General features: G+C 34.6%; 4 protein-coding genes and 2 pseudogenes across 4 annotated transcripts in view; all 6 read left to right on the top strand.

Annotated features, from left to right (window-relative positions):
- LOC129564915 (glutathione S-transferase D7-like) lies at nucleotides 1-1,958 on the top strand (annotated as a pseudogene).
- Nucleotides 1,959-2,282: 324 nt separating this feature from the next.
- Nucleotides 2,283-7,733, top strand: LOC129564914 (uncharacterized; annotated as a pseudogene).
- Nucleotides 7,506-8,411, top strand: LOC129564913 (glutathione S-transferase 1-like). Its single transcript, XM_055439165.1, has 3 exons — nucleotides 7,506-7,603; nucleotides 7,685-7,733; nucleotides 7,881-8,411. The coding sequence occupies exons 1-3, from the start codon at nucleotides 7,506-7,508 to the stop codon at nucleotides 8,409-8,411; spliced, it is 678 nt and encodes a 225-aa protein (XP_055295140.1).
- A 1,519-nt stretch (nucleotides 8,412-9,930) lies between these two features.
- On the top strand, nucleotides 9,931-10,820 carry LOC129564994 (glutathione S-transferase 1-1-like). Its single transcript, XM_055439253.1, has 3 exons — nucleotides 9,931-10,066; nucleotides 10,154-10,202; nucleotides 10,279-10,820. Exons 1-3 carry the CDS (start codon nucleotides 9,969-9,971, stop codon nucleotides 10,807-10,809), a joined length of 678 nt encoding a protein of 225 aa, XP_055295228.1. The 5' UTR covers nucleotides 9,931-9,968; the 3' UTR covers nucleotides 10,810-10,820.
- A 494-nt stretch (nucleotides 10,821-11,314) lies between these two features.
- Nucleotides 11,315-13,437, top strand: LOC129564992 (glutathione S-transferase 1-like). The gene is made up of 4 exons (XM_055439251.1): nucleotides 11,315-11,350; nucleotides 11,474-11,666; nucleotides 11,760-11,808; nucleotides 12,910-13,437. The coding sequence occupies exons 2-4, from the start codon at nucleotides 11,551-11,553 to the stop codon at nucleotides 13,435-13,437; spliced, it is 693 nt and encodes a 230-aa protein (XP_055295226.1). The 5' UTR covers nucleotides 11,315-11,350; nucleotides 11,474-11,550.
- Nucleotides 13,438-14,159: 722 nt separating this feature from the next.
- Nucleotides 14,160-14,830, top strand: part of LOC129564911 (zinc carboxypeptidase-like) — a 33,596-nt gene continuing 32,925 nt past the window's right edge. The window contains exons 1-2 of the mRNA XM_055439164.1: nucleotides 14,160-14,446; nucleotides 14,511-14,706. Coding sequence (XP_055295139.1) covers nucleotides 14,160-14,446; nucleotides 14,511-14,706 — 483 coding nt within the window. The remainder of the gene's footprint in view (nucleotides 14,447-14,510; nucleotides 14,707-14,830) is intronic.

Genomic DNA, 14,830 nt, shown 5'->3' with positions numbered 1-14,830 from the left:
ATGGGCGACAAATTGATTTTATACAACGTGAATCTTAGTTTTCCGGTGCGAGCTGTGAAAATAGTAGCCCGATTAATCGACCTTGACCTTTAGCTCCGGTAATTCAATAAAAATACATTACTATCAGTTATTCCAATGTGTTTTAAATTCAATTTGATTAATATTTGCAGTGACGTAGACTTGTTGAATGGTGAACAGCTGAAAGAGCCTTTCGTCAAGGTGCAAACATATTGAGTTCAATTTATTTAACAATTTTGATTGATTCGCCCTATTTCAATTTATTTTATAGCATGGCATAATTTAAGGAAATTTCAGAACTACCCGAAGTTTGCCAAATTTGCGGGGGCTTGAAAAGAGCAATTATTTAAATTAAATATATAAAAAGAGTTACATTCGTGATGCCGTACTTTTTCGCACTGTAATTTTTTTCATTGCTTTGAACGAAAAAAACATATTTTCAGTGAAAAATCGGTTGAAATTCTAGTCGAATTTTCGAAAATTTCGTGTAGAAGTTACCTGTAAATTGGTTCCGAATCGGAACTTCCGATTAGCTTCAATCTTTCTGATATTTTGTTTTTGGCACAAAAAAATGGATGTACAGTTACCTCCTATACAAAAATGTTTTCAAAGAAATTTCGACAAAAATTGCATAGCTGCGCAACAGGTACACTCTGTGGTCACGTTTGACGTTTATTTTGCCATGTTTTTATTTTTTACAACAACAAATCACACACATTCTGTGTAGTTCGGTACACTGTACACAGAAATTCCAGATGGCGCCAGCTGTATTAAATCGCTAGTTGCGCAGCTATGAAAAGTTGAGACCTAAAAACTAAACTCGCGCATACGCGATCAACATAACACTTTCAGAATCTTTTTTTTGCCAAAAAAAATGAAACCTTAGAAAGTTTGAAGCCACTAGGAATTGATTTACGGGTACCTCCCATGCAAAATTGTCATTTTTGGAGGTTTTTCTTAAGGGAAGTACCCCAGGGTCAAATCAAAAATGGCTCAATTTCGAACTTGAACTAAGTTTTTCGGATACAAAACATCTGGAAATTCCAAATTTTGGATTATCTCATTCGATTTTTGAGTTACGCCAACGACAACGGCACACGAACGGAAAAGTGTCTCAAAAATGTGTTTTCTACGCGTTTCATGAGTTTTTATGATGATCTAAGACAATTTTGCGAGAAAAAAAATTCGGGGCATGTTCCTATACTTTCCCTTTACACTATGTGTACGGTAATGATAAGTAAAGTTATACCAAAAATCAATCAATGAGAATTCACACATTCGATAGCGCGTGAAACCTATTGTCTGTATGTGTACAGTTTGGTAGCTCTAAAATCATGACTGTTCTCAGCGTGTAGTTCAAATTTTCTTTGTTTTTCTTTATATTCTTTCTTCATTTCCTTCGATTTTGGAACTGCCCAAATCGCGATTCAGAGCTGCCCGTTTTAATTTCAGAATTGCCCGTTTGAGCCTGAACTGCCCGCTAAATTATGCCGTGTTTTATAGCTCAACCCGGAGCATACAGTTTCAACATTGGTTGACAATGACTTTGTCATTTGGGAGAGTCATGCAATTTGCACATATTTAGTCGATAAATATGCAAAAAATTACGCGCTTTATCCTAACGACTTGCAGTTACGTGCAAAATGCAATCAACGTCTGTTTTTCAATGCAGTTTATTTCCACGATTACGCGACTGTACTGTTCCAATTCTTTTCCGGGGATGCATAGAGGCGTCTCAAGAAAAAGTCGATGCAATAAATGCGTGCTATGCCATTTTGGAGGTATTTTTGACGTCTGATCCATTCTTGGTTGGTGAACACTAAACCATTGCGGACATTTGTGTTGCCGGAACTGTGCTACCTTTGGGCATTTATTCACCACTCAAAACTAATGAACACGCTAAGCGCATGAAAAGTATTCAAACGAACTGCTACAGCTGATTGATAACACTCTGGAGAAAAATAAACAAAAATCTAAATGAATTGCATTTTGAAATCACTTTATTTAAATGTCAACAACACAGCAAATCACTACTGAAATAGATGTTTATACATTGATAAGAATATTATAACTTCCACATGTGATATAGGTCATCAAATTGTTTACAAGCCGAGAATTGTTTGAACACTCACAATCTGAAGCAAAAAAAAACTACACATTTTACAACCATTATTTGATATTCATTGGTTTTTACTTGTATCATTCCGATCGATTCAAGACACTTGAATATCAGCAGTATTGCCGTAAATGTCAACAACACGGCAGAACGCTATACTGAAATATATGCGCATACGTTGATAATAAATGTAGCGGATGTTGACTATCTAGCTAATCTATTATTTTAAACCATCCAGATATATCTATACGAAACTCGCTGAGTTGAAGTGAGTCATTTTGAAACGAAACATCAATCCGAGTGTTTTTCGAACGTCGTTCATAGCAGTCAAATCTTAAATTATACGAGAATGAGTAAAAAACTGATTTTGTATGGCACAAATCTGAGTTCGCCAACGCGTGCGGTGAGAATTGTTGCAAAATTGCTTAATTTAGAGCTTGAAATACGGTAAATTCGATTAAATTTTTACAAACTGTTCAATTGGGTGTGTCTCAAAGTGATTTTCTGTGCTTTTCTCCCTTTCTAGTAACATTGATTTGGAAAATGGTGAACACTTAAAGGAACCATTCATAAAGGTGAGTTAAATCACTGTATTTTTTTCAATTTGATGTAGTTGCGTGGATGAAATGGCTCAATAAAATAGGATGTTGAAAAAATCATTATTTTCTATTTTTTCGCACAATTAATTAGCTCAATCCAGAGCACACAGTGCCAACGCTTATTGATGATGGTTTTGTCATATGGGACAGTCATTCAATTTGTACCTATCTAGTTGACAAATACGCAAAAGATGATTCGCTTTACCCGAAAGACTTGCAATTGCGTGCGAGGTGCAATCAACGATTTTTCTTTGACGCAGCCAGTTTATTCGTTCGTCTACGAGATTGTACACTTCATATTTTCAAAGGTGGTAAAGATGTTCCTCAGGAGAATATCGATTTAATTTATGCGGCTTACGACATTTTGGAGACATTTTTAGCATCGGATCCATTCTTAGTGGGTAAAAGTCTAACGCTCGCTGATATTGGTGTGGCAGTGACTGTTATTTTACTCGAAACCTATGCACCACTACAAGCTGAAAAACAACCAAAAATATTGGCTTGGCTAAAACGATTGAGCTTGACAATTTCATTCTTCGATGACATCAACACAAAGTATGCAAATGAATACCGACAACTCATTCTGACCACCTTGGAGAATAATAAATTGCAACTATAATCAAATAGTATACGACCGAATTCGATTATGTGAACTTAAAAATCATCGTCTAGACATTGCCTAACACTGTGGTCACGTCTATAACTTATAAGTGCTAATTTATGATGACTGCTGTAATATTTTCTCAATCCCAATGTTTCCGCATTGTAAACAAATAAAGTTTGTTTGTACTAACAATCTAATGTACTAATGATGTTATATTTTCAAACCCGATCATTCTTGATACGAACATGGAACTAGGTCTATGGGATCCGTTAAAATGATTTTCAGTTCCATTTTCAGCTGTTTCAAGAAGAACGGAATTTTTGTATATAAAAGTTGGTTTCAATTCGAAATTGATTGAATTGAATTATGAAAAATGGGAGTAGCTGATAAGCGAATTTGGAAATTTATATGTATTTATATGTACGAATTTATATGTATCTTTCATAACAAAAAGTTTATGGAATGTTCATTCTGCAGAGTTGATGGTTGCCCTGATGGAGCGAAGTCCGATGCGTAGGATGCGATTGAACCGAGAAGTTGAGAGGAGAGTTGAGAAGCGATTCCTGCTATGAAGTGCCAGTGATCAGAATGACGATTTCATCCGAATAAATTACTTGGAAAGGGAGATGAAATGAAGCTACCAAACAAATGAATGAAATTACCAATTGTTTTTGATATTGCCTTTTTTGACTTGTAAATTTAAAATTGATTTGCTAATTCATAACACTTTGATATTAATTTCTATTTGCATTCATTTTGCCATTTTGCCATTTATTTGCGCATATATTGCTTTTGATTTAGACAAAAGTTTTTCTTCCTTTTTGAATTTGAGAAAACTGAATTATTTGAGAATTGTTGTTCTTTGTAAATAGTTATTTGAAATTTTGAAAATTGTATTTTGAACAATGTCGGCTTGTTTTTAGGTAGACAATAAAACACTATATATGAAATCCACGAGATTATTTCATCTGTGACACTAAAAATAGCTGTTACATACCCATAGAAATACATGATGCTTGTGCTTTTATTATAATCAAATGCGATTCCAACCAAGCTAAAAATGCCAGTCATGACTATTAAACTGTCTGTTGTTGTTTATAATATTAGTAATTTTAACTGTAGCTCGAATCATGTGTACTGACCCATAGATGAAAGTCACAGTTGAGTTTGCAAAGTTAAACAAATAAAGGCGGTTTCAAAGCGCTGATCATGTTAGTTTGCTATAATCTTCAGTCGAAGAAATAGCTTAATATTTACTGATACTAAAATGAGCGGTAAAATTGTTTTGTACAACTTAGACGTAAGCCCACCGGTGCGCGTCGTCAAAACTATTGCGAGATTACTTAGAGCTTGAGATCCGGTACTTTTTTTCTTCATTTTTTGAATTATTGAAGTTTTTGGAAGTTTTTTTAAATTCAAACAATTACTTATATCAATTTCAGTGATGTCGATTTATTGAATGGTGAACATTTGGCAGAACCATACATCAAGGTATAGGTTTTGTGGTTTTTCATTTCACTTGAATCTTCGTGTCATTCTGTTTATTTGATTTATTCAAATAACGTTCGTTTTTTCTTCAATTTCATTTCCAAAACAAATTGTTATTCTTTTTTTCCAATAGCTAAACCCAGAGCATACCGTTCCAACGCTAGTTGACACTGATGGCTTTGTTATTTGGGACAGTCACACAATTTGTGCATATCTAGTGGATAAATACGCCAAAGATGATTCGCTTTACCCCAAAGATTTGCAATTGAGAGCCAGATGTAATCAGCGCCTTTTCTTCCAGTTTGTTTGTACGCTTGCGTGACTGTTGTGTACATGTACTACGGCAAGGTGGCAAGGAGGTACCAACGGACAAGGTCGATCCAATTTACGCGGCCTATGACATTTTGGAAGTATTCTTGGTTTCGGATCCGTTTTTGGTCGGAAAAAAATTAACAGTCGCTGACGTGAGCATGGCAGTCACTGTGGGTTCACTCGAAGTTTATGCACCACTTCAAAGTGATAAATATCAAAAAATATCGGCTTGGTTGAAACGTGTCAAAACAGCGATACCATTCTTCGAAGAAATCAACTCAAGCTGCGTGGAACAATTCCGCAATCTTATTCAGGGAACCCTGGAAAAAAATAGACAAAGCTAAAATTGATTTTTTGTGTGTGGCATTTACTGTGTTTAGCTTGATCACTATTTACTTTAAATAAACATGAAAAAAAATATATATTTGCTTTATTTGCAATTGTTACGAAAGATTAAATTAGTTAAGAGTTACCTATGAAAGCGACATGAAAAAAGAATTGAATAAACTGGAGTTGAATTATTAGATCTCTTCAAACCACATCAAAATGTGTACAAACTTAATGAGATAATGTGTATGTTTTTATTTCTCATGTGCTGCACCAACAAATGAAAATTTCCATACCACAACAATTCTTTGACGAAAAAACAACGGTTTAATCATCACTAAAAAGTCATTTTCAGTTATTTTCATTCATAGTTTCAAGCTTTCCAGTCGTTTTGCATTTTTGTCGCTAAAACGTCATCCCAAGTGTCATATTGGGTGTATACATATATCCTAATTCAATCAATCCCATCAAATCCATTCAAAAATGGTTTTATACTTTTAAACCCGATCACTCTTGATACGAACATGGAACTCGTTAAAATGATCTTCAGTTCCATTTCCAGCTGTTTCAGAAAGAAAGGAATTTTTGTATCATTTTGACAACAATGCAGCTTTAGTGATACACTGTGTACAGCATTGATAGCATTATTCAACGGATGAGGCAATAAATGCTCCAAGAAACATACCCATCATTAAAATACGAAGTCAAACCTAGAAGACAATTGTGTGGCGTTGCAAGACCAATCCATAGCCACCGATATGGGGCCAAAATTTGCTACTATAGGGTACATAGAGGGCCTTTTGGTGTTGTATCAACCAGTATTTTCCATCAAAATGATCAAATTGACCCCAAAAATGAACCAATATCGTTGAATAAATGGCAAATACCATACCAAGTTTCGAAGATTTTTAGATATTCAATGCATTCAGAGGAGTTCGGGTGGTAAAAAATATTCCCAGTTTGATTTTATGGCGTTTTAACTGGCCAATGAGGCCATTTTCGACAGTTCACTATATTGGTGGCGCCATCTGGAATATGGAGTGTTATTTTTGTCATAAGTAAAGTCTAGATTCGATTTACGAGGTTCAAAAAATCATTTTAAATTCGATTTAGTGCAAAAATATTGTATATTCACCGAAAAAATGCCAATAAACTTCAGTGTACAGACAATTTTGTGAGTAGTAAAAAACGAGTCTTACTCATGTTTGGTCCAAATTTTTTGACATGCCCATTATTTCTTTCATATAAACGCATTAATATCTGCTAGAAGAGTCAGTCTCTTAGATACATGCTCTTATATGACTCAATTATCACGAAAATACATGAAAAAATTAAATTTTTCTGTGAAAAATATGGTGTACAGACAATTTTGTGAGTGACTGTATAAAAATTGATTTCAATTAGAAATTGATTGGATTGAATTATGAAAAATGGGAGTGGCTGACAAGCGAATAAAGAAACACTTGAGATTATTTCATTGGTGACACTAAAAAAAATTGTGACATTCCTACAAAAAAACATGATGCTTGTACTTTCAATTCTATCAAATTCAGTTGAAATCAAGCTAAAAATGCCAGTCATGGTTATTAAGCTGTGTGATGTTGTGCTCAGCCGAAGCACTACATTTGCGTAGCGAATGTTTCCGGTCCATAAAAATTCTACATGTAGAATTTTCTATGTATAGAAAACCATTCTCTATGTATCGATGTGTGCTGAAGTATGCGGTTTCATTATGTGTGCTTGACGATCGTTTTTTGATGTACATTTTTTGCTATTAACAAACAAAATTTTGATCGTAAGACCCATCGAGATCTATCATTTGTGATCAATCAAACTAAAATTGCCAGTCATGACTACTAAGCTATCTGTTTCGTTGTTTATAGTATTAGTCATTTCAACTGTAGCTCGAATCAATAATATGAGCGTTTCTATATGTGTTCACAGTCATATTTCTCATATAAAAGCGGTTTCAGAGTGCTGCTCATGTCAGTTGGTTAGAAATCGCAGTCGAATAAACAGCTTAATATTTACTGATACTAAAATGAGTGGAAAAATTGTTTTGTATAACTTGAACTTAAGCCCACCGGTGCGCGTCGTCAAAACGGTTGCAAGATTACTTGACTTGGACCTTGAAATCCGGTAATTTTAATTTTTAAAAAAAGTTTTTGGAAGTTTTAAGCATTTTTTTTAAATTCAAACAATTGCTTTTGGAAATTTCAGTGATGTCGATTTATTGAATGGTGAACATCTTAAGGAACCCTACATTAAGGTGTGTAATATTAGTGAAAATTACTGTGGTTTTTCATTTCTCTTGAATCTCTGTTCCATTTTATTCGCTTTATCTTAAATAACGTTCGTTTTCACTTCAATCTGTATTTCCTTTTCAAAATAAATTTTCACTCTTTTTATTCGATAGTTGAACCCAGAACATACAGTTCCAACGCTAGTTGATACCGATGGCTTTGCTATTTGGGACAGTCACACAATTTGTGCATATCTAGTGGACAAATACGCCAAAGACGATTCGCTTTATCCCAAAGATTTGCAATTAAGAGCCAGATGTAATCAGCGTCTTTTCTTCGATGCATCCAGTTTGTTTGTACGCTTGCGTGACTGTTCTGTACATGTACTATGGAAAGGTGGTAAGGAGGTGCCAAAGGACAAGGTCGATCCAATTTACGCGGCCTATGACATTTTGGAAGTATTCTTGGCTTCGGATCCGTTTTTGGTCGGAAACAAGTTGACAATCGCTGATATTAGTGTGTCAATTACTCTGGGTTTACTTGAAGTTTATGCACCACTTCAAAGTGATAAACATCCAAAAATATTGGCTTGGTTGAAACGTGTCAAAGAAACGATACCATTCTTCGATGAAATCAACTCAAGCAGCCCGGAACAATACAACAAAATGATTCAGGGAGCCCTGGAGAAAAATAGACAAAGTTAAAATTGACTTTTTGTGTGTGGCATTCACCCTTTTCAGCATTAACATTATTTACTATAAACGAATATAATAATAAAAGGCCGTGAAACAAATTATCTGTGTTTACTTATTGCAATTGTTACATAACTGATTCCAATTTTATCTCCGGAAGATTGAATTAGTCTGTCAAAGTGTTATCAGTGAATGTGACATGTACAATAGAATAAACTAGAGTTTATTGATTAGATTTGTTCAAATATAATAATACAACCTTGATATGATAATGTCTATGTTTTTATTTCTCATGTGCTGCATCAACAAATGATAACTTCCACAGCGTTATACAGCACTACATTTTCTTTGGCATACAAATATTTCAATACTTCATTTGTTGATATTCATTTGATAACATGTTTTTTTTTCAATATATATTTTCGATATAAGTTGCAAATCACGCTATCTATTGATAGCTCGTAACTCCCATACATTCGGTGATCTAATGTATACAAAATTCCAAAACGATTTAAAGTGTTTAATCTAATTCGCTTAGACGTGTTAGTTTGGCTGGTTCCTAATATCTGCCGTCACGAAAATGCGTAATAAACTGGTTTTGTATAATTTGTCTTAGATGTTAGTTCGCCGGTGTGTGCCGTGAAAGTCTTGCGAGATTACTCGCCTAAAACTGGCCTTTCGGCAACTTGAATGAAATTTGGTTCATCTTTGCTTCGCTCTGCTCTCTTGAGAGTTTCGTTGATTAATTTTACTTCATTGTTTCAAACTATTGAGCAATACAGAATGGGCCAGAAAAACTTTCGGTTTTATTTTCAACCGTAATTCATACATTTTTCAATTCAATTGAGCACATGCTTTAGATTTGATGCGGTCTCTAAATATTTTTTATTTCAGTCGTCAGATTGGTTTATCTGTAATTTTGACCTCAAATGTAATAGCCTCAGATGTGCCGAAAAAAATACAAACGGCACGTATCTTTTTTTTGAGAATTGTCTATCCAAATTTTTACCATTCACGTATTGGATATACGAACATCTATGCGGTTTTGCTAATAATTTATGAGCGAAGACGAAATGAAGAATAAAATAAACCACCCATTAATTAATAAATAAACCAGAGTTTTATTGATTACAATATCAAATCCGTGCAAGCTTGATTCAAGATTCTTGATAAGGTAATATGTTCGCTACAACAACAAATGTTAACTCCCATAAGACAAACCGAGAAAAATGTTGTCAATTCATTGTATAGTGAGAATACAAATCCGAACAAAGATTGGCACTAAAAATGAACAACCACATGACGATAATTTGTTGGTATTCATTTGTTAACACGTTTCGGCTATTAGCAAGCAAAATTTTGGTACCATAACGAATAACAACTGATATAAATTACAAGTCATGCTATTAATCCAATTGGCTCGTACAACGTACATTACATTTAGATCTATCATATGCGATATTTCTAAATGAAGTAAGGTATTTAAGTTAAACTCTACTCGTGCTAGCGCCAGTTGTGTTCGAACCTTGGTTCTATTATAACTTCTTCCTAATACTTTTGGTATCGAAAATGAGTAATAAACTGGTTTTGTATAACCTAGATATAAGTCCACCGGTACGTTCCGTGAAAATAATTGCGAAATTACTCGGTCTGGAACTTGAAATTCGGTAATTTGGATGATATTTCGTTGAACTGAATTTTTAAAACATTTCTATAACAAATAAAATAATCATGTCTATAATTCCCATTTAAAGTGATATAGATATGTTGGGCAGTGAACATTTGAAAGAACCTTTCATAAAGGTATACATTCAAGTCATAAACCCAATTGAAATGACGAAAAAAAATGTATTTAAATTGAATTCTCTTATTCCATTAGATCAACCCGGAACATACAGTTCCAACATTGGTCGATAATGGCTTTGTTATTTGGGAGAGTCATGCGATTTGCGCATATCTAGTGGATAAATACGCAAAAGATGACTCGCTTTATCCGAAAGACTTGCAATTGCGCGCCAGGTGTAATCAACGACTGTTCTTCGACGGATCTAGTTTGTATATGCGATTGCGCGATTGTTCGTATTATATTTACCTCGGAGGCAAGGAATTACCACCACAGGATAAAATCGATCCAATTTACGCTGTTTATGAAATTTTGGACGCATTTTTGGCATCTGACCCGTTTTTGGTGGGTGAAAATCTAACGATCGCTGATATTTGTGCTGCTGTGACCGTACTTCCGCTCGAAATCTATGCACCACTGAAAGCCGATAAACATCGCAACATTTCCGCTTGGTTGAACCGCGTTAGACAAACCATACCATTCTTTGATGAAATGAATGTGGAAATTGTCAAAAGGTACCGAGAATGGTTGATGGGTATTATAGAAAAGAATAAGCAAAATGCTTAGATGTGATTCGATAAAATAAAACGCCTGATTCCCCATATGTGTGTTATTTCTTATTCCGAATGGTTTGAGTGTGCCCTATCGCAGAGATGTACGGACCTGAGTGGAGATACACGATAACAAATATAGTTTTGGGCAACATGCGTACGCATAGTAATCATTACGCGCACACAACTAAGGCTACGCTTGTACGTCTATCTCCACACACTTGCGCACATCAAATGTATTGCGCCAATTTTTTTATCACATCTCATAGATAGTCCACAGGTTTGAACTACATCGGAATATGTGTTTTTCTACAAGTAAAATGTTGACAACACAATGTAAAATGATAGAGTTGGTGGGCCATTGACCACAAATCTAATCGATGTCTTTCATGTAAATCACATTACATTCACACAAAATAATGCTGCATACTTTAATACACATCAATACAATAGAGAATCATTTTCTTCAGTTAGTATGAGCCATATAAATTTGTTATGCAAATGTCGTGCCTCAACTGAGCACAAATTCAGTGGAGCACAAGATTAACATAGGGAATGTATGCAGTCCGTACCAATTCTGCATTGAAAATAACTCTCTATGTATTGATGTGTGCTGAATTATGCGGCTTTATTTTGTGTGTTTCCAAACGACGATATACAAAACTCCTGGATAAAAGCAGAATTCTTAAGCCAATTCACACGAGCGCTAGCGTCAGTTTGACTGGAGCTTTGGTTCTATTAAAACGTCTTATTTCTAATGTTTACCGTCACGAGAATGAGTTATAAACTGGTTCTGTACAGCTTAGATATTAGCCCGCCGGTGCGTGCAGTGAAAGTGCTTGCGAGACTGATTGGTCTAGAGCTTGAAATCCGGTAATTTTCTTTCAATTTTGATTTTGACTGAGTTTTTCCTAAATTTTGCATTGACAAATCGAATATTCTTCGCTTTGCTTATTCCAATTCAAGTGATCTTGATATGTTCGGCGGTGAACACTTGAAAGAACCTTTCTCAAAGGTATGAATTTTTATCATAAAATCATTGTAAAATAAAAAGAATTACATTGGTAATCCCGAACTTTTCCGTACCGTTGGCCTTCGTTGTCCGTAGGTACTTTTGGTTATTTTTTGTGAATTTTCTTCAAATAAAGGCAGTGAAAATATAATAATAAAAATAAAGTGAAAAATCGGTCACTTTAACTAAAACTTCGACAATTTTGTATGAGAGGTACCCGGAAACCGATTCTCATTGGCTTCAAAATTTCTGAGGTTTCATTTTTTGAAGAAAAAATAAGATTCTGAAAGTTACATGTTGATCGCATTTGCAGAAGTTTGATTTTTGGCCCTCAATTTTTTCCAAGAGAATTTCGACAAAAATTGAGGACAAAAAATCAAACTTCTGCAAATGCGATCAACATGAAACTTTCAGAATCTTATTTTTTCTCCAAAAAATGAAACCTCAGAAAGTTTGAAGCCAATCAGAATCGATTAACGTGTACCTCCCATACAAAACTGTCCAAAAATCGGTAATTTTAGTCAAAATGTCAAAAATTTTGTATGGGAGGTACCCGTAAATCGAATCCGATTGGTTTCAAACTTTCAGAATCCTATTTTTCTCCCAAAAAATGAATTCCCAGAAAGTTTGAAGCCAATCGGAGTCGATTTACGGGTACCTCCCATACAAAAGTGTCAATTTTTTGAGGTTTTTCTTAGGGCAAGTACCCCAGGATCAAATCGAAAATGGCTCATCTTCGAACTTAAACTAAGTTTTTTGGATACAAAACTTTTGGCATTTCCAGATTTTGATCAATTCAATTATTTTTTGAGTTATCGTGTTTACAAACAGCTACGACGACGACAACGACGACGACGACGGCACACGAACGGAAAAGTGTCTCAAAAAGTGGTTTTCTACGCGTTTTATGAGTTTTTATGATGATCTCAACCAATTTTGCGAAAAAATTTTCAGGACCAATTCCTATACTTTCCCTTGACACGTTGTGTACGGAAAAGTAAAAATATCCCATATCAAGTCAATTGTTCGAAGAAAAAAATGTTACGTATAAATGGTAAATCTGTTGATATTCCAATTGATTTACCCTAAAAAACAACTCATTAGATTAATCCGGAGAGAATAGTTCCAACGTTGGACGATAAAGGATTCATCGTTTGGGACAGTCATGCGATTTGCATGTATTTAGCCGATAAATATGCGAAAGACGACAAACTGTATCCCAAAGATTTGCAATTGCGAGCTCGATGTAATCAACGGTTGTTCTTTGATGCGGCTAGTTTGTTTGTACGATTGCGCGATTGTTCGCTTCATATTTATCAAGGAGGCAAGGAAATACCACAAGATAAAATCGACCCAATTTACGCTGCTTTTGATATATTGGAAGCATTTTTGTCATCTGATCCATTTTTAGTGGGCCAAAATCTAACGATCGCTGATATTTCTGTAGCTGTGACTATACTTCCGCTCGAAATCTACGCACCACTGAAAGCCGATAAACATCCCAAAATTTTAGCTTGGTTGAACCGCGTTAGACAGACCATACCATTCTTCGATGAAATGAATGTTAGTCTTACAAAGGAATACCGTGACATGTTGATGGGCATTTTGGAGAAGAATAAACAAATTGCTTAAACATATTCATGATTTGATTTAAAAAAAAACCAAATTGAATGAATAAATATATTTCTATTCCCAGTGAAACAAAATCTAATAAAATTATATCCAATAATTTGTTTTTCACATTACACAGTCAAGGTTTCTAAGGCAAAATTCATCGAAAAGCAACCTAATGAATGAAAAATCCAATTCGTTGCATCATTAATCGATTTAAGTTGTGCTTTTAATACAAGGAAGACGGAGTTTAGTTCCATTTTAATGGAAAATATTAATGATCAACAACAAGATTCGATTTGGCAATTAATTTTAATGAAGCACATACTTTTTTCCTACCGACTAAAATGTGGTGATTTCGTAAGATTGAAAATTGAAATTGCGGCATTTGTATTTTTATGGAATCATATAGTAAGAAATTGCACTGCTTTATACGGCGTTTTCAGGTAACACAAACATACACTCGGATAAATTCATCGTGCTATTTACCGATCCGCTTCATACTTCGTTAGGAGGAGAGGGAGAGTTATATGGAACTTCGTTACATTTTTTTTATTTATACGGTAGAATTTAAAATTAATGAAAATCTGAATTTGACTTGGTAATTTATGTTCATGGAATGAATTTTTTTCGAGCGAATAAAATGAACGTATAAAAGGTGACATTTTTATCTTTCTTCCAATCATTTGGTAAACCCAGCTATTCTTTTTAAAATTTCTGAGGACTTTGTATTAATTATAAAGATGAAATATATTAATCTAGTACATTTTGCTTGCTTCTTTTTAATCTGCTATGGTGAAAAGGACCGATTTGATAATTATCGTGTGTACAACATCGAAGTAAATGACGATGCTGGCTTAGGAGAGTTTCAAAAGCTGGAAGAATCTTCAAGCAGAATTGTCTTTCTCAATGAACCGAACATTCATCAACCGTTCCAAATTCTGGTTCCACCCGATCAACTCGCGAACATTACAGAGCTATTTAAAAGATCGGCAGTAAAAACTGAAGTTCAACACGAAAACTTTCAAAAGTAAATTGCACTGAACAAAGAGTTGTCTCCGTTTTTCGATCACATTGATTTTCATTTCATACAGACTTATTGACGAGGAACAACCACACGATACGGCATATGGAGGACATTTTGGATGGGATCGCTACCATGACCTAGATGTAATTTATGCTTGGCTTGATGAGATGCTCCAAAAATATTCTAGCGTTCTCAAAAATCATAACTATGGAAAATCGGTCGAAGGGCGCGCTCTTCGTGCGGTCAAACTTTCGAAAAAAGAGGTATGATTGAAATAATTGGTATTTAGGCCCAAACCGAATGCTAAACTATAAAATTTATAGTGACACTATAAAATTTAAAACGTGTTTATGCTGTGTTTAGCCGAAGTATTTGGTCAGATTCTTT

The sequence above is a fragment of the Sitodiplosis mosellana genome, unplaced genomic scaffold, assembly GCF_009176505.1.
Source record: "Sitodiplosis mosellana isolate CC-2019 unplaced genomic scaffold, AAFC_SMos_1.0 Smas_scaffold_2, whole genome shotgun sequence".
NCBI classification, from domain to species: domain Eukaryota; kingdom Metazoa; phylum Arthropoda; class Insecta; order Diptera; family Cecidomyiidae; genus Sitodiplosis; species Sitodiplosis mosellana.
This window is presented reverse-complemented; position numbering and strand designations above follow the sequence as displayed.